Source organism: Zeus faber, assembly GCF_960531495.2.
Source record: "Zeus faber genome assembly, chromosome: 20".
NCBI lineage: Eukaryota > Metazoa > Chordata > Actinopteri > Zeiformes > Zeidae > Zeus > Zeus faber.
The window spans coordinates 13,624,253-13,650,871 of NC_137207.1; the positions used below are offsets into that span (position 1 = coordinate 13,624,253).

Genomic DNA, 26,619 nt, shown 5'->3' on the forward strand with positions numbered 1-26,619 from the left:
AGAAAAAAATTACACCCTCCGTTGCCCTGCCCCTCCCCTCCCAAACCTCCCCCTCAGCGACAGTAGTTGTTCTCAACAGGTAATAAAAATCTCTATATAGCACACTTTTTCATTTCACCCCCCTCTCTCCCCCACCACCCAACCTTACAAGGTGACTATTGTCTGGTTTAGTCATCTCTCCCCAGTTACACTGGGTTTAACCAAAATCTGCTTCTCTTCCCCTTCACCCTCTCTGTCCACCGCTCTATCATATGGACGTACTGTGGGTGGCCTCAATGGCTTCGGGTATGGGTCCTGCGGAGACTGCCTGGTAGGACATTGGCATGGGAGTCTTGCCGGGGCTCTGTCGGAACAGGCCCCCGTTGGGAGCTCTGTGTTTGCATTGCATGGTGCCGCTGATGGTGGAGCTGCTGAGGGGGTGGTGCAGGGGCAGGCTGGTGCTGCCAGGGCACTGGGAGGGAACTAGCGTCCGGCCCAGGGTCCCCCCATGGTGAGGATGGGGATGGGGCGGAGGAGGGCCCCCCTCCCCGGGGAGGAAGGTGGTCACAGAGAGGCCCGAGGAGGGGTAGTCCCGGTGGGCCTCCGCCCCGGGGCCCAGCGAGGCCTGGCTGGGCTGCATGCTGCCGATGTCCAGCGCAGAGATCTCGATAGAGGGGCCGGGGATCTGCTTGTGGGCCAAGTCCTCGTCCAAAAGACTGTTCATACGACGATGCACCTGTTCCAGATTCACCTCCTTGTCCTATAAGAGGAGTAGGGAGGAGTGGAGGTGGCAGAGGACAGAAGGAGAGGAGGGAGAAGGGAAAAGGAGGGGATAGAGGAGGAGGTATGGAGAGAGAGGAGGAGGGACACAGAGGCTGAGATTGGCGAGAGGCCGGCTTCTCAGACTTTCTCAGGTCTTTTGGTGCTCCATGCATCCTTACATTTCGATCGCCGTTTTTTTTGTTTGTTTGCAGTACACACTTTGTTTGACCACTATCAGCATTACCCGCTGAGTCAGAAGGCCTTGGTACTGTTTCTCATTTAAAATATTTTTTGTTTAAATCGGACAAATTTCAAATGAAGTGACTTGAATTATTTGGGGTGACAGTATGTGCACCTTGAAATCAAACTTGGCCAGTGAGTATAAGAGGTTTTACATTTATAGAAAAGCAACTTCGGAGCCAAACTGACTGAAATATTTTGTCCCTTGTCCTAAATCTCCACTCTTGTCTTGTTAATCATATTTTTCAATTTTTACTTTCCCCCATGAAATAATAAAAGTGAGTTAGGAGAAACATTTCTGAAACTCAAAGAGGATATTAGCCTATTTTACCTGAGAGATGCGCTCATACTTTGAGCTGATGTGCCCTTGAGGCCAGTGTCACATGGTCAAAGCTCTGGAGAATAGGTTAGCTCTAAGAACAATTTAATCATAACAACTGCTGACAAAGCAGCTCCAGATGACTGCAGTCATGCGTACTTGTTAAGCCTTAATAGACATTTGAGAGGTTCCTTGTTGAACTTAAGATAAACTTCAATACATCAGACCACTGGAGGTAGAGGACAAGATGGTAGACGTGTCTTGTATATCAAGTGTGTCTACAAGTATGTACTGCAGGAGCCTCGTGTGCAGACGCTGTGTAGGGTTTCCATAATGTGCGCGTGTATGCAAATAAAATAATGCAAATGTATCTCCCCTGGTTCGATAATATTAAGAAAACAATCAGTTTGCAACAAAATACATCTTTTGTAAGACAATCTAGCTTGGCTCCAGCATTAATCTGCTTTAATTAACAGCACAGTGATATTAGTCACAATCCTAGTCATGGTGAGACAGCTGATATTCATAACAATGCAGATGACACATTTATATACCACACAAATATCGTATGTTACAGTGTTATCGATGGTTACACAAAAGCAACTTGTGTAAAAAAGTTATTAGAATGAAATCAAATGGTTTGGCTGTGGCAGTGACGACTACTTGGTGCTAAGATAATTCATTCACAAAATATGCGTTTCCAACTTCCACCTGCTTGTCTTCAACATGTCAGTGCCACAGAACATCAAGTTTGAGAGTTAAAGCTCTTTTATACGACTCATCTCTTGTTACATTTTACAAGTGTCCTTCCAAGAATTAAAATACCAAACGGTGCTGCAAGTCGCATAAATACTATGAATGAAAATAAGGTTAGAACTAGGGATGCCACGATGGCGTCTTTTTTCCCTTACTCGAACGCTCAAACTCTGGACGTTTTCCGAGACGTTGCATTAATTGTGAGATCTGATTTTTGTTTGTTCCGTTGCTGCGCTTGTAAATTCATCTGCTGCTTTGTTTGGCGTTTTTCATGAGTATGAATGCACGAGCACAGTATCAGCCCCGGCACAGACAGCCCTGATAGTATCTGTCTATCTATCATCTGACGAAATAATGAATTTGTAAAGGAACGTGTAATTATGGATTCTTGAATAATATGTTGCCCGATGAAGAAACAATTTGGCATATCTGAAATGTTACTTCCCAGCGTACACCCATTACACCTCCACGCTTGTTGAAACATCCAAGCAACGGCTATTGTTTGAACAGACACCTAATCCAAATGATTTTAATCATTTTAAAACTGACAACTCGGCCGACACAAATAAACGGGCTCAGATAAAAACCGCAGCCAGTTAAGAAACATTGGAGATAGAAATGAAAAGGGGAGGGGGGGGGGGGGGGACAACAACAGCTCTGCTGTCTGAAAGCATCCATTAATTTGGAAAACAAACAGCTCTTTTAATGGGTACTCCCCAAGGGGGGTGGGATTTTAAATCACCCCCGCCCTGCCACGCTGCCAGTAATGAAGCTGTTGAGTGGGCTCTGCTCGACTGTGATAACACTCGAGAAGGCAGGGAGACACATTAGGATCATTTCTGATTCAAGTGGTTATTTGAATTGCGTTATCACCTGCCTGATTCCACCTACTGTCTTGAGAAAGAGAAAAAGAAGAAAAAAGAAAACGGGCCAAAGTCCTTCGCCTGTGTCGGCTAGAGCAACCGCTATTCGGAGCAGACTGCTGACGTCTTCGAGATGTTCCGTTTGGAATGGGGGGATTTGGGGCGACCAAATATTCTTTACGTGATCACAGCTAACTACAGCATTTGAAGCGCTCAAGACTTTGACTGTGATTTATACACTCACAGTGGTTGAGATATACTCATGCATTTAAAGGCACTGTATTAATATATATTTTTTTACAATACATCTTGGTGTGAGGGAGGTATGCTGTTGTGCCATGCAGGGGCGCAGGAGTAAACAGAGGCTGAAAGGCTTGTGAATAATAGGGGTCGGATGAGGTAGAGGTCGCCGTCAAAAGATCCCCCGCTACCTCGTGAAATAGCTCGGACCGGGTGCACATTAAAATATTCATGGAAAACATCAGCAAAGTGAGGTTGAAATTTGGTTTGAAGGGAAATGATACGATCACAAGAAATGGACATCGGTGTCCATTTTCAGGGTATGGGTCAAATCAATGTCAAAGCAAGCTTTTGGTCAACAGATCCTCATCAAAATGAATGAATACAAATAGCAAGATCTTGGCATTGGCACAGAGAATTATTTTGTCAGTTCTAGAGACGGTCTATTCTGACCTGTATCAATAGCTTCTGCTTCATCCCAGCCTCTCTCTCTTTCTGTCCAAATGTCCCTCCTCCCCTCCGATGAAGCAGTTGTAATGTCATTATATGTCAATGGACCAGAAACCCTTGCCAGTCTGTAATCCTTAGTAACCTGCACGAGATCATAGACAGTCAAGTGTAAAAAAAAAAAAAAAAAAAAAAAAAGATAGATAGGAAGAAGAAGAGGAGATATATCAAATGGGCGTCCACATTGACATATAATTTGCAGCAATAGGTGACACAGTGATGTAGTGTAACTAAGGATTATGGACTTGGGTGTTGGAGACAGATGTTATCGAGTGACAGACCCATGCATACAAGCCTACTGTCTGCTCACACTTTAGTTTATGGATCCAAGTCAAGCCTTATTTTTTATTTTTTTTCTGTCCCTTGCTACGTAATTAGATCCTGCAGCCGACTAAGTACGTCACAGAGTCTCTCATGTAGGGTCCGAGGGGAACCGAGAGGTAAAACGACACGTTTTGAGTCACGGCCCTGTTTCGCTGCTGGGAGAAATAGTTGTCCGCCTCCCGGGGTTCTAAAGCAGTCTCGTAGAGAAAAACCAAAACAAACAATGAATCCAATGTATGATGATGTTTTAATAAATTCCTGAGATCAAATCGTAGGGCAAGACGTTTAAACAATAAGACAAACGCTCCGATGCTAAATTGATTACGGGATTACGGCGCGGGACTGAATTATTCTTCCGATGAAAAATCCTTATTTATATCGATTTTGACGAACTTAGAAAACAGGCGGAGAGAACTAGCTTTGGTAAAAAAAAAAAAGATATTCATGTTGAGAAGAACAGTATACGGTTTATTCATTCAAAATACCATGTTGTTGTTGATTGCTACTCCTGTGTATCTGGATTTACTTAAGTTATCATAAGGCAAAATGATCTGGCAACTTTTGTTTAATTCAACGATCACTAGACAAAATCCTGAGTATGATTCAGCAAAGAAAAGAGAAAATGGACTGATTAGCTCTTTGTTAATAGCTAAATATGATTAGAAATTAATCTTTTACTTTGTGTGTTGTAAGAGGAATTAAGCATCTATTTTAAAGGTTCAGATCGGCTGGAGTATCCGATATTTCTCCTTTAGCTTCACATCAAGCAAGGAATTAGAAAATGGCCCAGAGTATTACGATTTTTTTTTTTTGCCGGCTTTCCACAATGTTATCCTTTTCTGCTTGAGCAATCTCTCTGTTTTCTCTCCCCTCGGATAATTATAATCTCCTTTCACAACCCCTGGGTACAGGAAATTACCAAAAGGCTTGCAGTACAAAATTAGTTTGACAATAATTCAATACCAAGCACTTGACAGTGTTTTGGGAATTAATCAGTAAAGGCCAAGGGTGTTCTCAAAACCTCCAGCGTGACACTGCAGGGAGGACTTGCCAATAGTTAAATCGAGGCTTGGGAGGGTAGTTTGTTTTTTGCCCAAAGGCCCACAGTGTATGCATCATAGTAACAACTCCCAGGTGTATCAATTGCAAAACTGCTTTATAAACATATTATAGTGAATGGTCACGTGGAGAGTGCTGTGTGTTTAGAGTACACAATATGCAGTAGAAAAACAAATGAGTTCAAGTATTAGTGAGAGGTTTGTGAGTTGTGGGTGTGTGGGGATAAGAGTGATGGTTCAAAATAAAAACAGAACGTGGGATAAAAAGAGACCAAATTTGATTTCAATCAGAGGCCCGGGTCTGTGTGGCACGGTGCACATCTATCTAACCTCCGCTATCCCACAGCCCTCTGCAGCTCCCCAGCTCTCCAATCCCCAGAAAAATCTCCTACACTTCTATCTTCTACAGTTGGGTGTACTGGAGCTCGACTAAGTCGGGGCTTGCGTCTGCGGCTGGATCCTTAAAGTAGAGTGTGGCAGTGTCCTCCCCCTGCTGCCCCGTCCGCCGGACCCTGTGCTCGGTCACCTCTTTGGGCTGCTCTTGTCGGCAGCGGTTACTATTCCACCAGGCCTCCAGTCCGGCCACGAGGCAGGCCAGCAGCAGGCCGGCGGCCAGGATACAGAAGACGCCAGCGAAGCTATGGAGCTTGAGGGAGCGCCCGTCTGGCTGAGCGCTGGATTGGCTGTTGAGGTCACAGCGGCCGGTGCGAGGCCACCACTTCTGCTTCAGGATGTCCAAGTCGCCTTTCTCCTGCAGCTCCAGAATTCTGCGGAAGGGGAAGAGACGTACGGCCATTACTAAAACCGTATGACTGCAAGTATCAGATAGTAACATTTAATACTTTGTAAGACGTTTTTTTGGAGTCAATGTCTCTTATTCAATACAATACTGCAGGTAAGTATATAGGTAAGTACTATTTATTGGTACAGGGCAGAGGTAAGATGACTGTATGAACTCCTCTTACAGTTCTCTTTACGTCAGATACCAAAAGGCCATGCGATTAGATACTGTAATAATTCTAACCTGTACAAGGATGTTTTTGTATTTCACGCTACAGGTAAATGTATGCAGGTAAGTAATAGGTTCAGCGGTAGACTTAAAGCTTCATAACATCAGGAATGCTACCAATGTTAAATGACTTTTAAGGCCTAATATTTTTCAAGACTTAAGGACGTGCAGAAAACCTATTTAAGTTGTGTGCTAACTGTAGCTGTGATGACTTGTCCCACCGATTTTGTTTCTACTTTATTCCTGGCAGAAGATATTAAAATGTCTCAATCCTACAGAGCTCATTTCAAATATTTTGCTCCACAAGCATTGGCTTTGGCCTATTCTAGGGACATTTTGACAATAAATACATACCACTAAGTGGATTCAAATTCTTGGAGTGAAAGGTTTTTTGAAGGTCACGATGCAACTTTTCTATCTCACTTCAGGTCCCCAGGGCGAGGCACCCTTTAGACTCAACTACTTCTGCAGCACCAACGAGAAACAGCAGCTTCAGAAATCTCTCCAATGGCAAGATTATCGAATAGAAAGTGTGAGAGAGTATGATAATATAATATTATAGCAGTTATGGGAATAGGTATTAAAACGATGGTTGGCAAAGTAGAGATAATGGTTTTTGCAGTGAACAAAAGCTTTGCCCTGAATTTAACACCCAGACACATTCTTGCCCGTCCCCCAGCGGCACTGTACAAATGCCTTGGGCTGTTGGCGGTTTCTTGAATCAACCCAAAAAGATAAAAAAAAACTCAGCTTTTGTCTGTATTCACCAAAATAAATCAACCCATCAAACAAACGGCGTGAGTGTGCGAACGATCGGGGATCGCGAAAAGGGTAGGGACGCTATTGAGAAACGCTACAGAGCCAAAGACATTAACCTAGTTTAGGCAACGTGTCCGAGGAAAGAAACAGATAGGATACGACAGACTGTTGGTCGCCAGTGGGGGTTCAGAATAAGTTATGTGTACGGCAGGGACAGGAGAAAAACAGAGAGTAGAAGACCGTAAATCAGAGCAACGGGGAGTCGGGATATATACATGCCTGTAGGAGGTGTAAATGACATTTTGGTCTGGAGTTGGGAGTTTGGTCAGGCTGCAGGCCTCCCACGTATCCACGGGGCACGCAAACACATCCCACAGAGCCCTTTCTATCACAGCACGTTACCAGAGCAGCATGTGAGATCCTACCATTTAAATTCAAATTGATGTTAGCGTATATATATTTTTTTTATCTATAATCATACTTCAATAATCGGTGGGATTAAATAAGACAAAACACAAGCAAATTAGGAAAACATCTTCACCGCTACGCATCGGGATCGTTCGCGAACGACACCACACTATCGTGGAGCCTGGAATATCGCACTTAAATGGCTTGAATAAAAATGTGCCTGGGGTTTTTCTATGCAGTTCTTCGACATGTCTGGATTTGCAGCACATTTTGCCTATTTGCACGTGTTTTCTTAAATTGCAGCGCGTTGAGCTCTCAGGGCCGCCGCGCATAAACCCTGTCAACGATACTAACATATCTACTACAATAGCCTACTTTTGTGATAATGAAAAATGTTGTGTGTTTGGAGGCAACTTCTTTGGTGAGATTGTGGATGACCTACTGAAATGTGTGTCCCTATCGGTCTGTAAAAGAGTAAATACACCCCAGGAAACCCCCAAACCACAATATTTGGCTGCTTCACATCCAAGCTTGTGTTCAAGCCATTACTTCCAGAGCAGAACCAACCCGGCACTTGTTCTTTTTCCTTCCAGATCCGATAACTTTGTTGTGTTTTAAAACTCAGAGGAGCACGGGAAGTATCAACTCTCTAAATTTCCTGTTTTGGGCAGCACTCCCGCCTTCAAACGGATCAATATCAGACGGATGTGAATGCTTCCGTGAGGAAGCTGGGGGCTGCCGTGTGAGATTTTTGAGATTTTTAGCTTATGAAGAGATTTAGATTATCTTTGCGATTTTGAATTCGCAACGGGATTAATTTGGCCCGGCAAGAAAACAGTTATCACTTTGTTATCTTAAAACTTTGATAGAAGTGGATCATTGAACTGCTTGAAATTTCCAAGCATTGCCTAAGCATCCGTGGCTAAATTAAATTGGTAATTAGTACAAGTTCCTGTTTTCCAACCTCACACTGTTTTTCACCCAACCGTTCTTTGATCAAACCCCACTGCATGTGTTATTGATCTTTAACCAAAGTAAAACCCATGCCTTATGGACAGCTTTTGGCGGCTGGAAGTTTTAATTTAGCTTTCTAGAGTAACCTATTATTCTTCTCAAATTACGTTTTATAATCAGTTATTTCTCTTGGATTTATTTCAATCCTATTTGTTTTTATAGGATAAGTCTCAGCTCCTTTTAACATAGTTTCTTGTTTTCATTTGAAGTCCTTCGATTTTATGACTCCTATTTTGCGGAAATAGGACCAAGAATAAGTACCTTACAAATAATAAAATAAATACAAATTCCTTATTTGAAAATCATGGCATCAGCATCCTGCGACCAAACAGCCAATGATGCGGCTTCGTGCAGGCGTCATCATGACATGATTGTTATAGCATTTATAGAGCAGAACATGTCAGCAGCTAAGAGAGGTGTGTGTGTGTGTGTGTGTGTGTGTGTGTGTGTGTGTGTGTGTGTGTGTGTGTGTGTGTGTGTGTGTGTGTGTGTGTGTGTCTGTCTGTGTGTGTGTGTGTGTGAGGGAGAGAGAGGGAGATGGGAAGGAAGAAAAATGTGAAAAAAATGATTGAAGAAATGAGAGCAAGAGGAACTGCAAAAAGAGTGTGTTTGTGTGTGCGTGTGCGTGTGCGTGTGCGTGTGTGTGTGTGTGTGTGTTAAACCATAAGCCCCAGGAGATAGAGGACAGTAATGAGGGGAGGTTTACTTTAAGCAAGAAAGGTGTACAGCCTCTCAACTATGAGACGTTTCCATGTGCTACAGCATGTGTAATTCTTACATGGTTTGTATTTAATATACACACACAAGTCCCAGTATATTGAGGATATTTTTCCAATTCATTCTTAGAAAAGGTATTTCTGTGCGTGCTGATTCTCCACTAATTTTGGCTTCATAATTTTCTATTATTCAGCATAATCCAGTATTAGAAACACATTTTGAAACGTCTGCACAATGCCGTTTCCATTTGCAGTGCGGGCTTCATAAGCTCGTAATTCAGCTCTTTAATCAAAATATATTCTCATCCCCTAAATGAAAACACTGCCGGGGGGTGCCATGGTTTGAGATTTTCTAAATTATTTTCGATTACATTCAAGCTAGTTGTTTTTTTTTTAATCTTGTGTGAAATTCAGCATTTCCCAATTTTTCAACTACAAGTGCAGGTCGCACTTGTAAAGACCACACCAAGCGGTATTTCGTTTAAGAAATAGTCGTGTGTGTGTGTGTATGTGTGTGTGTGTCCCGACATCTTCATTTTGAACGTACTTTTGGGAGAAGAGGTCCCGGTAGGGGCTGCCGTGCTGCATAGCGATGCCGTAGCCTTTACTACTCATGCTGCTCCCTGTCACGGTGATTTTGCAGTCGTCGTCCGTCAAGGCTGCGTACTCCAGCACCGCCATGTCCCACAGGAAGGCATACGGGCTCTTCTTGGCCTGCAGAGACACGCAAAATATGTCGTAACTAATACCAAATTAAAGGACAGCATCATTGCAGACCTGTGGCTGCTTTGATGTTTGGGATAATGGGAAGTGTTGGCAAGGACAATCACGGTACTGGAACTTTGTAAAGGCTTGACACACCTCAAAAGTGATAAGGCGATGTTATCAATCCACAATTCGCCGCTTTCTGTCCAAGTTTTTAAAGCACTGACATGCATTCAAGTGTGGTTTTATTCACTATGACATCAGACTTTGGTTTATTATGGTCAGGGGCGGAAATCACAGGGGGGACAGCGGGGTCCGGACCCCCCCGTCCTGGGAAAGACAAGAGCACTGTCCCCTTCAATAGCATTGCAAACATAACTACATCATTTTAAGTAGTTCACGCTGACCTCTCGCTCTCTGACGGTACCTGCCGATCAGCAAAAACAGTATGTTTTGATTTTATTTTACTCCGTTCCCTTATGGAACGAAAACAAGCGCCGTGCCTGATACGGACACTCCTCAAACCAGAGTCACACGCTTGATTATGGTATATATTTGTTTCAGCTTCCAGCTAGTACATATGAAAACTCGGTTTGCTATACTCTCACAAGTTGAGCCGAGTTCATCCCGGCAGGAGTTTGAGGTTTGAATGCGCTCCTAATGGACTACGCTGTTAACGCCCAGACAGCTATTCCTAGGCGTCACTTAAAATAGAAAAACAAAAGTGATGAGATCGTAGGAGAAGGGCAGCGTGTCAGCGAGGTGTAAAAATAGGTGCGTTGTGACTCTGTCTGCAGTGCTGCTATAGCTGGAGCACCTGCCCTTCACACTTCAACCTGTTCGCTGTCAGGGGTAATTATTCATGTGGGGTAGGACAACATTGCACAGCCTCCTGTCTTACTCATCCGCCTCTTAGATGTCCTTACGCTCTCTCTCTCTCTCTCTCTCTCTCTCGCATCTCACACCTTGTAAACAGCAATTTGAAAAGACTTCATTGTCCTTTTACCCTACGGTCACAACCTGGTTACCACTTAGATTTCCTTCTTGTATGACACTCACTGACTGCTTCCTTTTTTCAGCTGTATCCGGAGGGATGAGCAGGGCTGCTTTGATTTCTTCTGATCTTATCAAGGTTCTTTGTCCCAGGTAGGACACACCTGATTGCCCTGAGTGTGCTGAATGTGATGCATGTGCTGAATGTGTGAAAGTGGAGCCGTGTTTGTGAACAGAAGCATAAAAAAACTATATATATATATATATATATATATATATGCATGTATGTATATCTATATATCACAAAAGAGGTTGAAGTAAAAGCAAGCCTCACTGTCTTTATGGAAGGCTGGAGGCAAATCGGAAAAAAAATCCACGACAAAAAAGGAATAATGCCAATTGAAATGTGAACATAGCCATTTGTGGAAAGCAATGGGAATTTGGAGAAAGTCAAAGGAGGTTAATCATGCAAATAGCTGAATAATAGATAGGCTTTGAGCCGCAGTCTCTCTCAGATGTCAGTTGTCATCGCTATTTTGGGAGATTTGTGGGCATAATGTGGCACGGCAGAAAGACACATCCTGCTTCACGGAGAAGAAAACCTGACGGTGAGGTGACATTGTCTGGCTAATTTGTTCATGCTTTTGCATTGGGCCCAATTAATTAACAGGTAAACAAAGGAATGCCGTTGCCTTTTGTGAAATAATGTGTTTAAATCAGCAAAGTCTTTAGTTGTCACCTCCAATGTCATTCCTTCCAACCGAATTCAAAAGTTAGATAAAGTTGGAAACCTTGCGTATCCCCTCAGAGGGGCTGGAGACAGAATAGTCCAGCCCGTTGTTTTTGCTGATGGTTCTCCAGAGCTCGGCGTAGGTGCTGTCCTGCTCCAGGGGGTTGGTGCCTTTGTTCCTGAAGTAGTCGTAGACGGCGGAGTCCCTCACTGTGCCGTAGTCCACCTCGGTCTGCCGGCACAGGTCCTGGAAGGACCTGGTGGACAACGACAATGCTTTTGTGTCAGTCGTCTGTGACATTGCAGAATGAACATTTGAAATACGGAGCCATATCTCAACCACCATCATTGCAAATAAAAATTGACCAAAATCTTCAAATTATGATTATTTTTAGACATTGTTATAGTACCTTAACTATACTCAGGGGACAAACATAATGGGAGGGGAGGTTTAAGAATTTGGAGCGGTGGGGAAATAATTTGTAATTTTCTATATGAATATAACGATGACAAGCAAAGATTTTGTGCCTTTTGTTTGGCCAGCTTTTTTGATCTGGTCCAATATTATGCTCATTCATTTAGCAGTCGCCGTCACATTTTTGGTCTTTCAGTTTATGTGTTATTGCAGCAGTGAAAGTCTTATGTTGCGATCTGATGCCATTAAATTGAAAAATAAATGACTGGAAAATAATAGTTAGTTAAGTTGGTATTTGTTTCAGCAATTAAAAGAGAGTACTTACTTGTTCTAGTAGTCAGTTAGAAATGTAGTATCATGCATCTTTACTTTGGCATCAGTGACATGGTGTGTTTAGTCCAGTACTTTGTACTTTATTCATGGCGATAACATACTGTAGGAGACTAGGATTTCTTTTACACATTTTCCGCCTGAGAACTTTCTTATTCTCTAGATCTTTAACAATCTGGTAAATTATACTTTTAATTTCTACTGGTATTTTAATTGGCCTCACCAGGCCCTAATGAAGCCATCTACATAACATCACCCAGGGACAAAGTTTGATATGGGTTTAGACTCAGAGTCGTGCCGCTGTAGCTACTAAGAGGTGATTAATGGATGGATTGCAGTCGGCAGACATTTTATTTGGTCGGCAACCATAAACGCATGTACATTTTATATGTGTTGTAAACAAACCAAATACCTTATAACTGCCATGTAGATATTATGATTACCTATTTAATCCGTTATATGTTTTTAGTTTATTTGTTATATATTTGCTTATCTATTTATAGACCTTGTCACACACATTTTAAACAACATGTATAGACTGATTTATCGAGACATTTTATTTATCTACGAAAAACTTGGATTAAATATGTCTTTACGCACAATGATTTCAAAACATTTAAAAATGATTTAAAGTCTGTGTTCTCAGGCCACTATGTTTGGGCCCCCGTGCAACAATTATAAGTCTCTCGTTAGCTGCATAGTTTGCCTCCGCATAGATCTGGGTCCAATAAGATGGAAGGATTGATCCTCCATCTCCTTCCATGTTATCATTGCATTTGAATTGATTTCTGTGTGTTTAATTTACTCCCAGACAAGCTACATTATTATGTCACAGTACTGCATCAAATAAATTATAATTATGAAAATCAATGTAAATATTGAAACAAGGAGCAAAAGGAGGCCAGATTGGCTGGATAAAAAAATAAAATAAAAGCAGAAAATGCTGCTTGCCTGAGATTCCCACCAATTGTATTCCAATTAACCGAGACAAAGCTTCGCTGTCAAAACATTGCTGTTGTGTACCAATAAATTATTCCATTGGCCTTCTACCAGCCAATGTGGTTCAATCCTCAAAAACATTCCTGAGGGACTTTCTATAATTCGCTTCAACAATACAATTCAAAGATATTCATACTTTGCTTTTTACTTCACTTCAAGCAAATAAATTACTTTTCACTCCACGACAATCCTCTTAAAAAGCTGAAAGTACTTTTTGTATTGGTAGCTTAAATTACAGGCTGTTGACTTCAACAGTGTTTTCTGAATATACAGGTAAATACATATGGAAATAGTAAATATTATGGAGTAATAAACTGCTTATCACCCAGTATCACCCACCCATTTATATATCAATTTGTTAGGGACTAAGTGAATGGTAGAATCATTACTGCGCTTCATAGATAAAGGAGGTAAAAAAATAAATAATATCGTGAATCGAGGTTCAAGCATGAAGGAAGGATGTGTCTTTCACAATTGAATATAATGCCAAGACGTTGTACATGATGTTATATGCTTGAGTACATTTGATATCAGGTATTTTAGGATGTTTACTTGAGTAGCAAGTTGTTCTGTACGTTTCCTCATCCTCCGAGTTTTTAGGGTATTCATAGGATACGAGTACAGTTCAGTTTACAGCACATAGTAATACACGGTGTAGAATATGCAGAGCATCTTCCAACTAGATTCATGACAGAACCGTGACTTTCTGACCGGGATAATATGTACTTAATGATCCCAAGGGGAGTAATTCGGGAGTAGCCAGGATAGAACTCATCCAGTGTTAACAAATCAGTGAATAATATGAGAACTTTATCAAATAACTTTTTTTTTTTCCCCTAGGGTGCATCAAGTCTAGTATCTTATCTTCAGCACAGAGCTGTTTGGGAACCTCTTATTCATTAATATTTTTAGAGGGGCTTCATTGACAGCTACCTTCATTTTTCAACTCATGCAGGGTAGATGCTTTAAACTCATCAACGTTCCCCTGTCAATGTGACAGATTTACCATCTGCTTTTAGAGACCCGTAAGTGACAGGAAAACTTGGGTAATATCATAACTGACAGTGGAAGGGATTTAAACATATGGCACAGGAAGACCCGCTGGTGCTTAGAATGTTAATGACTTCATATCCAATAATGCTATCCAGGATTCGATGATGACGACCGAGACATGATGCATTAGGGGAGCAGCTGTTTCTCTGTCTGTTAGTTGGGTACGTGAAGTCAGGATGATTCCTTATTAACACATCTTGAACCATCGCTCCCCTTCCATATGCTGACGTGGCATGTTTCATAATAAATAGCCAAATTTTTTATTTTAATCAACCCCGTACAGTGTTTGATATGTCAAAAAAAAATTCTCAAGAAAAGAATGGAGTCAAAAAATTAATAAACAATTCTCTTTTAGAACCATATCAATCGGAAGGACTTCCCGTCCGTCACTGGAGTTTCAAATTTCCCCCCGAATGTTTGACAACAATTCCACTGTGTGAGTAGAATGTGACATATGCCAACTTTTTACATACCGTTAATAAATTAGGCCATGGTCTCAAGCACGGATTGGTCTTATTTGATCACATAAATGCTGCTTTAATGGCTGTTCTTTCCCATTTCAGTTGCTTGTCAGGTATTCTGTCAGTATAAAAGTTAGGCTTGTGAAGAAAAGGGGGTGCAGCATTCTGTCAGTATAGAGGGAAATATGAAAATGACCCGAATGGGTTTTGAGGTGAAACATCTCAATATGATTGAGCTATGATTTATGCAAAGATCCACTCCAGTATCCATGCAATGCCTGAAATCAGTCTTGCACATAGTATTTATAGGGACCGCAAACATTTGAACCCTTCAAGAGAAAGTGCACTGGGGATTCAATGATGGAAATGTCATCTTAGATTTTATCCTGGATGGTTATTTTGAGAGGAAAAATACTTGGGGAATGGGTGTATGACCCTATGAATTAGAAGTTTGTCATGCTTTTATCTAACCACTAATAGAAAGTGATAGTTAATGTTCCATGTTTGCACTTGAATAGCAGATAAATAATTAACATTGCACGTCAAACATGTATTTCCTGAACTGTGTGCTTATCTGTCTGTCCGTCTATCTCAACCCTGCTGAAATACATTCCCTTTTATCCTGGCGCGACTATATGAACCTGGCTCATATAGCAGAAGTGAAGATTTGTTCTTTCTTGTTTTTACAAAAACAAAGTGGATGACTCAGAGGACCCTATTATAAGATTCAGCTGAGCTGAAGGGACCCTGCTAGGACTGCAACGATTTATTAGCCGTACATCAGTATCGGCTGATGGGCAAACAAGAACATTCAGGGACGGGAGAGGACAATGTTTATCCAGTATTTCCCACACAAAGACCTTTCTTAGGCGAGCCACCCAGGTATATTAAAGGTATGAAAGTATATTTTGTTTGTATATTTGGCGACCCATTTTAGCATTTATTATTGGTCCGAGAGAACAACACAATCCGCGATCTATTTTAGAAGACCTAGACGCCACTCTCTGCTGTGTTCAGCTATCGGCCAAATAGTTATTTTACACATCGGTATTGGTATCTGCCCAGAATTCCACTATCGGTGCATCCCTAGTCACTGCAACCCTGAAAGGAAAAAGCAGTTGAAGAAAATGGATTGATGGATAGGTGAGACAGTGGCTGTAGAAAAGAGTGAATGTACATGGCAGCTACAAATAAGTATATATACTTGCAAATTGAACCCGATTTCCTGCATTGTATGTATGTATTAGGAGATGTATTAGGAGATGCGGCTGCCCTGTACCAATATGGCGGCCGCGTTGTCACACAAGACTCAACCACAAGATAATGGAGAAAACACAATGCAGTGTGGTTACAATTGTAAATTTGTTTTATTCTACTGAGTGGTAGATAAAAAGAAAAATGTCTGACCTCCTTTGCTTCAAGTTAACCTTTGCAGTGAAGCTACTTACTGGAGGTCAGCCCACACTTGCAGAGATTGCTCCACAGATACTTGTGCTAAGGGTGTGCGTGGAGTTTTGGGGAGGCAGTGGACTAAACCACTGTGAGGCATATGAGGGCTGGACGCAATATTTCTAAACCTAAAAATGCATTGTTTTGCATCTATAATAAAAACAAGTGCTTTGGATGCACATACTATTATTTAAAATATGTTTCAATGATATATTGAAGGGGACCACTCTCTGTCTTCCCAGAAGGGGGGTGGGGGGGACCCCCGTCCCCTCAATTCAGGTTGGAAGGGCAAAGTGTGATCACAGATTTCTAAAATTGGGGGCAAAATACCAAACATTTCACTTTACTGGACACAGCAGCCTTTGTGCTTGGACTGTAAATATAGGTTTTCCAAAATGCATCTTAGCAGATAGAAGAAGGGACAGAAGGCACAGACATTTGCCAATCTTCAAACACACAGATGATAAATTTGATGTGTGTGTAGATTGATTTATTTTGGGTTCTCCGCTCGACAAAATCTGACAAACTGTCGCACTTCACACCGAATGCTCTTTTAGTGTGTTGTTTATGCAATTACCGCCAGAGCAATGGACAGTCAAAGTCTGTTGGGATTGAACTATAAAGGACTATCGTCAAATCAGTGACTAATTGTGCCAAAACGGTGTAAACAAATCCACCCTCCGTATGTGGATACCGATAAAGCACTTAGTTGGAGTGTTGTTCAACCAACATAGCAGGCTTTAACCCTATGCTCCAAAAAAATCCGTGAATACAATTCAACATCTTTCACAGAGATCCAAGAGTGATTTATAACAGAATAAAACTTCAAATTTTTCCTCCACCACACATAAATTGCAGTGTATGAAAATCTGGGCTGCCCATCTTGGAGCCTGTTGCTGTGGTATTTAGAGACAGTATTTTAAGACAGTGAACTTGCTAACCACATGATCTTGCTTTGTATTATAGTATCGGAGGCCTTTAGAAGAGGACAATGGAATAACAGAGTTCCCAGTTGTTTCAGTCAACTGCCTGGAGTCAGATTTTTGTTAACCTGCTTTTTATCTTTTGCACGTGTGCGCATGCACCGCAACTAATTTCTTTGTTGCATAATTATTGCAACTATGGTTGTACTGAGAATATGGGCTTGTCAGTGACTACCAAAAATGATGTTTCCAAACCAACGAGGCACACTCACATTGTGGTCACAAGATGAATGTTAAGCAGTGGTTTACAACTAGATACCTTAAAGACACTTTGCTCACAAGTCTGTTCCAGCTCTACACTCCTGTCAAAATAATAAATTGAATACATAGTACGGACACAGGGTCTCTGAAGACTGGAGTCAAACAACTGTAAAAAGCATGCACTAAATATTGGTTCCTGAAAATGAAATGCCTGGTTCCTGAAAAATGACTAATGTAAATTCCAATGCCTACAGAGTGTGCATAGGCACAGATGAGGATATAATGAAATATTTTACAATCGGCAAATTAGCAGATCAGCAAACCTATTATTATTTTAAATGACGAAAATTGCTTTGTTGAGAATCTGTGTGGGTTAGTCCAAGAAGAAGCACCACAAACCACAAGTCCCTCTGGGGGTTCCTGCCCCACAGAGGAGTAAGGGCAATAGGACCGCTTCCATTATCCAGTGAGACCCACTTGTCTGAGATCCATGATAGACAAAATATGAACATTTACATAGCGCCCGTACAGAGCACAGAGTATGCAGCCTCTCATCCTCCTCTGGCCGGGAGGAGGAGAAAACCAAGAGAGATCAATCGTGGTCGATTTGAATACTGCTTTTATGTTCGTGGGCTGAAAAGCCGGATTGGTTTCATCGTAAACCTCCGATTGTCCGTGGAGAACACCAAGCAGGACTGGTGGACAGACAGTACGGCCAGATTTCCCACGTGTTTTGCCGAGACCAGTGCTAGAAGCAGTGCTGACAAAAATTGTAATCACTTCACCTGGAGAGGTCTGAATGGTGGTATCGTTAAGGCATTCAACACCTTGACAGGCCGATATAGTGGCCAAGTACACCTTGAGGGTGGACGATGCCAAGCCTCTCACATGCAGGTCTTGGAGGAAACTGAGTATGATCCCAATATTGCAGCATAATGGGTCATCTCCATCGCCACACACCAGAGCCCAAAGGCTAGCCATTTGGATGTGTAAAGCACCCTCAATGACGGGGCTCTAGCGTTCTGAATTATTTCTGCCACCTCCATGGGTAAACCTTTGTTTAATAGCCAGTCTCGCTTAGGGGCCAGGCGACCAGTTTCTCCTTGGACCCCGCTATAACAGGAGATCGTCTAGATATGACAGAACCTTTATTCCCTTAGGGGCAATAGCTACCTCCACACAAATGGTGTTGTCCCGGCCTCACCTGAGGCTTCAGGCTCATACTTTCGTTTCGGGCCATGACGCTCATGTTTCCGGCTGGACAGGGGGCCTTGATTAACACACTGGGAAAACACAGTAGAGGGAGGGGAAATAAAGACTGTGTATTTTGGGTACATTAACATTATTCGTGCTAAAACTAGAGGTCGCTACCGATTCCTCCGGGGGGTGGCATAGTCGGGTATCCCATCTCAGTGCTCAGTGTTCAGGGTCAACCACTGGCTGAACACCCTGATGGGGGAGCACGTCCTCTGAGAAGACCTCACCTCCTTGGTAAAGTCCTCCAGCATCGTAAAGGGGCTTGGGGTCTGCCTATGGGATGCACAGCAGCTCCTGTTGAAAAAGCCCCTGGGACGGTTTGCGAGCTGCACCATGTGCCTCCTCTCCTGGCTCTTCTCCTTTCTCCACCTCGGAGCCCCGGCTACGTCCTGATACTCCTGGTGCACGGCCAACTCCACCTGGCAGGGATGCTGAGGGAGATCCAGAGAGGCGGGGGAGCGTGGCCTCGAAACAAGGCCAGAGGAGGGGAGAGCCAATACTTCCTCTTCGTCCTCCTCCACGGCACTCATAGGCCTTACAGGGGTGACTAGGGAGGGAATCGAAGATGTCGGCCCGATGGCGGATGACTTCAAGCGGCAGACTCGAGCAGTCGACACACAAGTACTGGTATGACAGCGCCACATCCGCGTGTGCATGACCAAGACAGCGGACGAGCATCCCTGTGGGTCATGTCTGCGCTGCACTCGACATAATTTTTCCTTTTTTTCTTTCCGTATAATAGAGGCTTTGCTTCCAAACAGTGGAGAGCTGAATACACAAAGGGAGTATGACAGGCGGTGACCCTGTATATACTGACTGTATATTGGGGGGCAGGCCTCATGATAGGTGCCCGAGGGGCCCAATCACAGCCTGTCAAGGCCAAGTTGAGACTTGGTTGGTTGAAAGCTTTATTCAGTGGAGCTGTCTGGAGACAGCTTAAGGCATAGTAAGAACTCCAGTTCGAAATAAAGTAAAACCAACTGCAGATTTAGCACCGGTAAAGCTTACTTTGCAAAGAAACTTTGCACTGCTAATTCCTGGTGACAGAGGTTTTAACCAGGGTTAAGCTGAGCATTACCTTTACAACGTGATCTCATAGGATCAAACCTGATCGCAAGAGTCTGAGTCCGTGGTCACAAGGCATGCTACGAATTATATTTAGATTTTAACAGCTGAAATATGGATGGCTCAGGCAATGTTGCCCAAAAATATCATCGCCTTATTTGTATAACAGATTCCGAAAACCAGTGGCAGGTGGGGTCGAACTCAAAAGAAAAGCCAAATTCCTGATAGTAAATTATCCCACAGGGCTTGTTAGCCCAGGGCTAACAAGAATGCAGAGACCTCAACACATGTAATTTAGCTGATATGGGCCCCGAATGTATAAAACATTTTCATTAGCCTTCTGTACAAGACACAACGAATACATTCTCCTTCTTCCCTTTAATTAAGCCAACTTTTCAGAAAGCGGGTCACTGGAAGACCGCTGCTGTGAACATGGAATTCTCAATCCTGATGTACATGAAGAGAAAATGAACCTTTGGTCTGACAGATGGAACTTCAGAGAGGCACTGCAGGGAGTAAGATCATTATGTTGAGTTGGATCAGGCATATTACCGGAGTCTAGACAGTGTTGTAGCAGCAGGTTTAAGGACTGTGTGTCAGGACGAGTGAGGCTTTGAGTGTGCCAACTTTGCCACGTGTGGGCTGCGCTCGAGATAGTGTGTGTGAGAGAGAGTTAATCGCATTGCTCTGCATGATCTGTGAGCTACAGACATTGGTGTGTGTGCGTGCGATAGAGGCCAGAGACTGTGGTTTGAATGTATTTCAGGCCCCGGTTAGTTAATGTGGATTCAACAAACATGAATTGGTTTATGGATTAAAAATTTCCATTTGTATTTAAAGAATTGTAGTATATTTCTAAGCTTTTTTTTTTTTTTTTGAGGGAATCAATGAATCAGTAAACATGTCTTTGTGTTGAGTAGGCCATAATTAGAAGCAGATGTGGAAGGCAGGAAGGCTGCTCCTTCCATCAACCACCTATAGACAAGGAATGCAGAGGTTTGGGGAATCAAATCAACCTCATGAAATATATGTTTGTGTGAAGACAAGATCCAACATTTTTAGATATAATATGAGTAAGATATGACTTATTTTGACATAATATGAACAATGTATTCGGACAATATAAATAAGAGCGAATGCATGTCTCAACAGAGAGGCCTCTGAAAAAGTCAGAGGGGTGAGGGGCTCACTTTGAGTGACCTGTGCCCTCACTCAGCGGTAGAGTAGGGTCCTAAGTAATGATCTCCATAAGGTGGTAAGCTCAGAAAATAGGAGGAGGGAGGAGTCAATGCTTTGAAAAGAATATATTACTTGGCAAACCCAAGAGTTTTCAGTGTACTCTGCAGACCTCACTCAGACTGGTTATTTCTTAATAAAAGAGTCTTAGCTGTGTATCCAACTTACCTCAAGTGCTGCCCATTTGTTTAAAGAACCCGAGAGCGGGGTTTTCTCCACCACAGAATCCATCAAACTATCATCACTATCATCATCGCTGTACCGCAGAGGGTGGGAGCTTTGTGTAAATGCGGCTTTAGGGTTGTCACAACCGTAAGATTTCGGTTGATGGTTGAACATAAAAAAATTGGGTAGACGGTTAACTTGCGTGAAACTAATTGATGGACACGCAGCTGAAACATATCCTATTTACTGAAACATGACTGCCGATGGTTCCACCTGCTCAAATGATTGCGGTAGCCTGACGCGTGCTGATCTTACCTTATGGCGTGGTCCATGCGGGACACAGTGAGGTATGCAGCCAGGTTAGCGGTGTACGATGAACACACGATGAGAGTGAAGAGCCACCAGCTGCCCATTACAATCCTAAGAGCGACAGAACCCGCCACACTATCACCTCCTGTAGACAGAGAGGGCGGAGAGAAAGAGGTATGAATATTTTAAAAACTAATTCAATCCCAAAATTAAATTGGAGTGGGAAACCCAGTTCACCACAGTTCATGAATAAAAAGACACACAATCTGGAGAGGTTTTGTTGACAAAGTCTTTTGTATTTTGAATGGAGTTGCACAAAGCTTCAGGAAAAGGGAGACAGATAAGAGGTAGAGAGAGAGAATAGAGCAATATCAGACTTGGGAATAGGGGAGAGAGGTAGAGAGAAGAGAAATAGAAATAAGAAAAAAAGTGTGTGTGTGTGTGTGTGTGTGTGTGTGTGTGTGTGTGTGTGTGCGTGTGTGTGTATACTGTAAAAGTGCTGTCACAATCACGTGATTTCACAGATGAATGAAATGAAAATAATTGTGATTAACAATAGTGTTTTAAGTTCATTATATGGCACCATCATAGTGTAGGCTCAGAGTAATACATTCCACTTCTTGACAAATAACTATCTATTGATATTGAACATTGGAAAACAAATATTTGGGCGCAGGTCAATTTTCCTTCACCCAACTGACAGAAAGTCACTTAATTCACATTTCTTGCAACATTTCTTGGCTTAGTATTCCTTGAATTTAGATGTAAACATATTATGGAATTAAAATTTTTATTTATTTATTTTTTATTCCGAGGAAAGGGGGGTGCTTCATTAGAGGGAGTAGGGAAGCGTGACTGCAGGGCCTCGTCTCATCGCAAAGTCCTAAAAGGTTTCCCTGGAAACCTGCCAGACCATGACAGATGCAGCGGATTGACACCTTCCGAGCTGCTTGTCTCTCCATTGGTGTGTGATATTTGCTGAGCCGGCCTTCTCTCCTCACCCAAAGGCACCTTTGCACGTATGCACAATGAGCCTGAAATACAGTCGTAGTATTGCAATTCACATTGTGTGTGCACGGTGCTTACACTGACGGCGACAATTGTGTTTTTATTCTACACACTCGGAAACCTCCTTATTGAGACTAAAGAGTGCTTTACTGCTAATGGACCAAAGTGCTTTTCTGAGACCCATTCCCAATGTGAGCTGCACAAACACACGTTCAGCAATCTTAAGTGCCCTCTTAATTTGTTTAAGCGCATGAAAATTTTATGGACTTGTTTTTGCTTCTATCAAACATTTCAGGCACTACAAATCCCCCTGATTTCCCCCCTCGCCCGTTGCAGTATAATCCTTGTAGCCACTCAAAATTAAAGCTGCAGAAACTCAAACTTAAGTCCATCTTCACAAGGCTCATAATCCCCCCCTCCCCCTGCCCCTTCTGTGTGATTAGACTTGATTGATTGAAGCCCAACACTGTGCTGAGGAGCTGCAGAATTGATTGATAGATTTTGAACAAAGCTAAATCATTGAAAACACAATCAAGGCTGAAGGGTCCTAACCCCCATTTCTTTCTCTAAGTTTTCAGGGCGACAGACGAGCTCCTTCGCATTAACAGCAGTTGCTTCGGCTGCGACGACGCCGGATCACACCATAAACTTTCTAATCATGTGAATTTTAAGGTAAAATGTTAAACTATATCAAGGTACAAACACGGTACGAGACACCAACTCATTCAAAATTATGAAATAACACATAGTGTATGGAATTATGTGGAACCATGTATTTTATGTTCTTCAAAGCCACCCTTTGCACAGTCCTGGCATTCTTATATGTATGTGAGCGCTGTACTTAAAACCACAATGCTGACCATAAGTAATTGGACAGTGGCACATTTTCAGTTGTTTTGGCTCTGTACTCTAAATGTTTTGATTTGCAATTATTATGAGCACAAAGTCCAGATTGAATATCTTACCCCATGTACTGTATCGCACTGGGAATTTAGCTGCACCTTAGATTTAACTGTAAAACACTGAAATGCATTATGGGACACATCGGTGGCTAAATGCGTGTAAGTCACAAAACGAAATAAAAGGAGCCATTAGCCGTCACAATCAAGTCAGAAATGAGGGAGTTGTGAATAGATTACTACAGTGGAAGCTGAAGTAAATGAGGGAATTAGTGGGGACAAATTACTGCTTCAATTATGTTTAATTATTGAGCCAAAACAGCAGAAACGGTTACACTACCTGATTATTTATGGTCAGCATTGTACATAAACTATGATTTATATATATCGTCAGCTGTTTGTTGATATTTTCTCCTTTCGGAAGCAACCTGAGTGCCTTGAAGTTCATGTTTTACCAAAACAAGTCGTCTTGATGCTGTGAACCGCGCCTCAACAGCCTCATGTACATGATGCTCATGTCCTGATGCTCACATTTAATTTGTGAGAGGGCGTACAGCCTCTTAAATTATGCACAGAGAACATGTACAGTATTAGTCAGGGAATAGAAACTAGATCTAGATTAGCACTGATTCGGTTTTGTTGCACGATAACTTACCATTAACACTCTGGCCTTTATTTCGCATTTATGGAGTTCAATTGTGGGTGTTTTAATTTATGCTGTTCATTTCCCAATAATTGAACAGGAACGGTTGGGATCCTTCAGGGTTGATCCTAAATCGATGACCCGACATTGATCGGGAAATGATTTACTTTCTTCTTCCAGTTGTCCTGCTCACCTTGCTGGACGAACGCGCCGTACACGACCCAGATGGCGCTGTGCAGCGAGCCCGTCCCGACGGTGCCGGGCGGCTGGCCCGGCGGCGCACTCTGCGTGGCGGAGGAGCGCAGCATCTGCAGCCTGTTGAGGAGGAAGATGAGCACCCCCACCACGGGGATGGCCGCTGCGATGCAGGCCCACACGGCCAGGTCAAAGGGCGCGAACAGGGAGAAGATATTGATCTTCTCCTCGGGTTTTCGGAGCAGGATGCCGACGCTGTAGTCCAGGTATCGCTTGCTGAAGTCCACCACGTTCTCCCGCTCGGGAGTGATGGTGATGGCGGACACCGCCAGGTCTGCCCTCTGGAGACAGTACATCATAAAAATGGGTTCCCTCGTAATACGCGTTCTCTATAATATACTTTGGCTTATTAGTACGTCTTTCTGGTAGGCTAAAACCTGATTTGCGAATCATGAACACAAAGATTTATTCTCTCCAGTCCTTTATTTAAAATTTCTAATTATTTTCAATTCATACACGAACTGCCGTCAAAATTGCCGAAGGCAGATATATTAACGAGCACATATTCCTCTTAATTGTTTTCAGTGTAGTGTGAAGAAAACGCTGTCATTTCAAATGATATAAAACATTAAATATGGAAAATCAATTTTTACAACTGAAATTACTGATACACCAAGCCAGGAAGACCGCAGATCTATAAAAGCAAAGATGCTAAATGTTTTAACTGCTCATGACACGCAGTTCAAATATTTGATATGTATGCTTTTAAAGACTTAGGAGGTCTTCAAGTATCAGTGATTTCAATACACAAACATTATTCATGACGCAGCCCTAAAATGGAAACTTCTCTAACTTCTGCTTGTTTATGCATTGAGCCTGCAGAGCTAGAGGTTAACAGGGATCCTTTCAACTCCCTGCCCTGAGCGTTACTTAATCTCCGTTGTTCTCATTGCTGATTTCAAAGTGACTGACCTTTGTGTACAGTGCTTTCATCAGCGCAGGCCCATGCATTATACTTTAACATGTGCAATGCAGTAAGAAAAAATGTAGCACTACTTAGAAATGGGATGTTGAACTTGAAACAATAACAAGCCAACAGCTGCCTGTTAAAAGAAATATTTCTAGGGTCAAATTGAATAATTGGAGTGCACTGTACAGGCAGCATTTCCAAAGGCCAGCAAGCCCGTTCATCAGTTTTCTTTTAGCTCAGAATTATAGTTGCAAACAACAGCTGAAAGGGTCCGGTCTTGTTTTATTTAGCATCTCTTTTCATACAATGCATTGCAGTAATTATTCGCGAAGGGCTCCGTTTTTTCGTATTTTTTTTTTTAAGGAGAAGAACTTTGAACTACTGTCAGGTTTAGTGTGCCATCTTCATAGCCTCAATGGAATTGTACCGTGTTTTACCTTATTAATGAGCTCTCCGATCATTCCGTTCCATGACCCATTAGGAAGCTGGGATCCATATTTGCTGTCAGACACCTGGGGGCACCAGACCAATATAGATAACATTTGAACTACGTCCCTTAAGTCATCACAGGCTTCATTAAAGGAGAAGTTCACGTTGTTCCAACTTTTGACCTGGACTTGAACTGGGATAAAAATGTTGGTTCCATATGCACAATTTACCGCTTTTACATTTCAAATTGTTGCTATAGAGCTTGACTGGGATTTCCTGTTCGGTGTGATGTGAGCTGCTGTTACACGGCAGTTTCCCTCCGGGGACGAACAAAGTATCTATATAATGAGAAACGTGCAGCTTCTCACTGTGCTTAAATACAGTCCAATGGGGCAGAAGGTTAAATCTCCTTCTCGCAATCTCCTTTTCTTTTGTCCGACAACAAAGGTGTAATTCCTAAAGAAAAAAAAATGTGCCCACCTGGTAAATTTCATATTTGAAGCCCAGGATCTTGGCCAGCGCGTCAAGGACATCGATGGAGAATCCCTTGTATCTCTTGGGCTGGCCCAAGATGTTCTCTGCCACCATCACAAAGGGATCCTCCTACAGTTACAGAGAGGGGCACGGGGTGGAAACCGGCGCAGTAAGACATCATCTGCACACCTCATTAACTCCATGAAGGATAAAAGAAGCTCCGGGAATTATCTGTATGTACTGTACTGAACTGCTCTGTTTGTTTATCTAATGCACCGGCCACATGCCAGGCAGTGAATCATTGCCTGAGACCCACATATTTGTCATTTCCACCGCTGGATAAAAGTGGTGGAAATCTTAGCACAAGTGTATTTCCAGGCCTCTGCGTTCTGAATGTCATGTTCCTGCTGCTTGTACATAGAGTAATAAATAGGGCGACACTTTCTATGATTCTTGTGTGATTATCGTTATCTTGTCATACCAATAGATGTAATAGGGAGAAGGTTTCCTTTGGGTATGGGTTTGGTGTGATCGGGCCGAGGATGGAAGGGTGTTTACCAAAGCAAAATGTAAACAAGTTAATCCTAAATGCTGTGCAGTCAGTACTTGAGTGACAGGGCCTCAGTTATCTCTTGAACTTGAACTGCGGCGAGTATTAACACTGGTTTTGTTCCTTTGCCGCCCACGCCCCTCCTA

The 26,619-nt window shown here is 42.5% G+C and overlaps 1 protein-coding gene across 1 annotated transcript in view; it reads right to left on the reverse strand.

The window, feature by feature from the left end:
- Positions 1 to 247: 247 nt before the first annotated feature.
- The window catches only part of LOC307245278 (glutamate receptor ionotropic, delta-1-like), a gene marked incomplete at its 3' end in the record, with an annotated part of 448,321 nt that continues 421,949 nt past the window's right edge, over positions 248 to 26,619 (reverse strand). The window contains exons 10-17 of the mRNA XM_080020759.1: positions 25,930 to 26,052; positions 25,458 to 25,532; positions 24,049 to 24,391; positions 21,312 to 21,450; positions 11,444 to 11,639; positions 9,502 to 9,668; positions 5,575 to 5,815; positions 248 to 739 (exon numbers count right to left, since the gene is read on the reverse strand). Coding sequence (XP_079876885.1) covers positions 248 to 739; positions 5,575 to 5,815; positions 9,502 to 9,668; positions 11,444 to 11,639; positions 21,312 to 21,450; positions 24,049 to 24,391; positions 25,458 to 25,532; positions 25,930 to 26,052 — 1,776 coding nt within the window. The remainder of the gene's footprint in view (positions 740 to 5,574; positions 5,816 to 9,501; positions 9,669 to 11,443; positions 11,640 to 21,311; positions 21,451 to 24,048; positions 24,392 to 25,457; positions 25,533 to 25,929; positions 26,053 to 26,619) is intronic.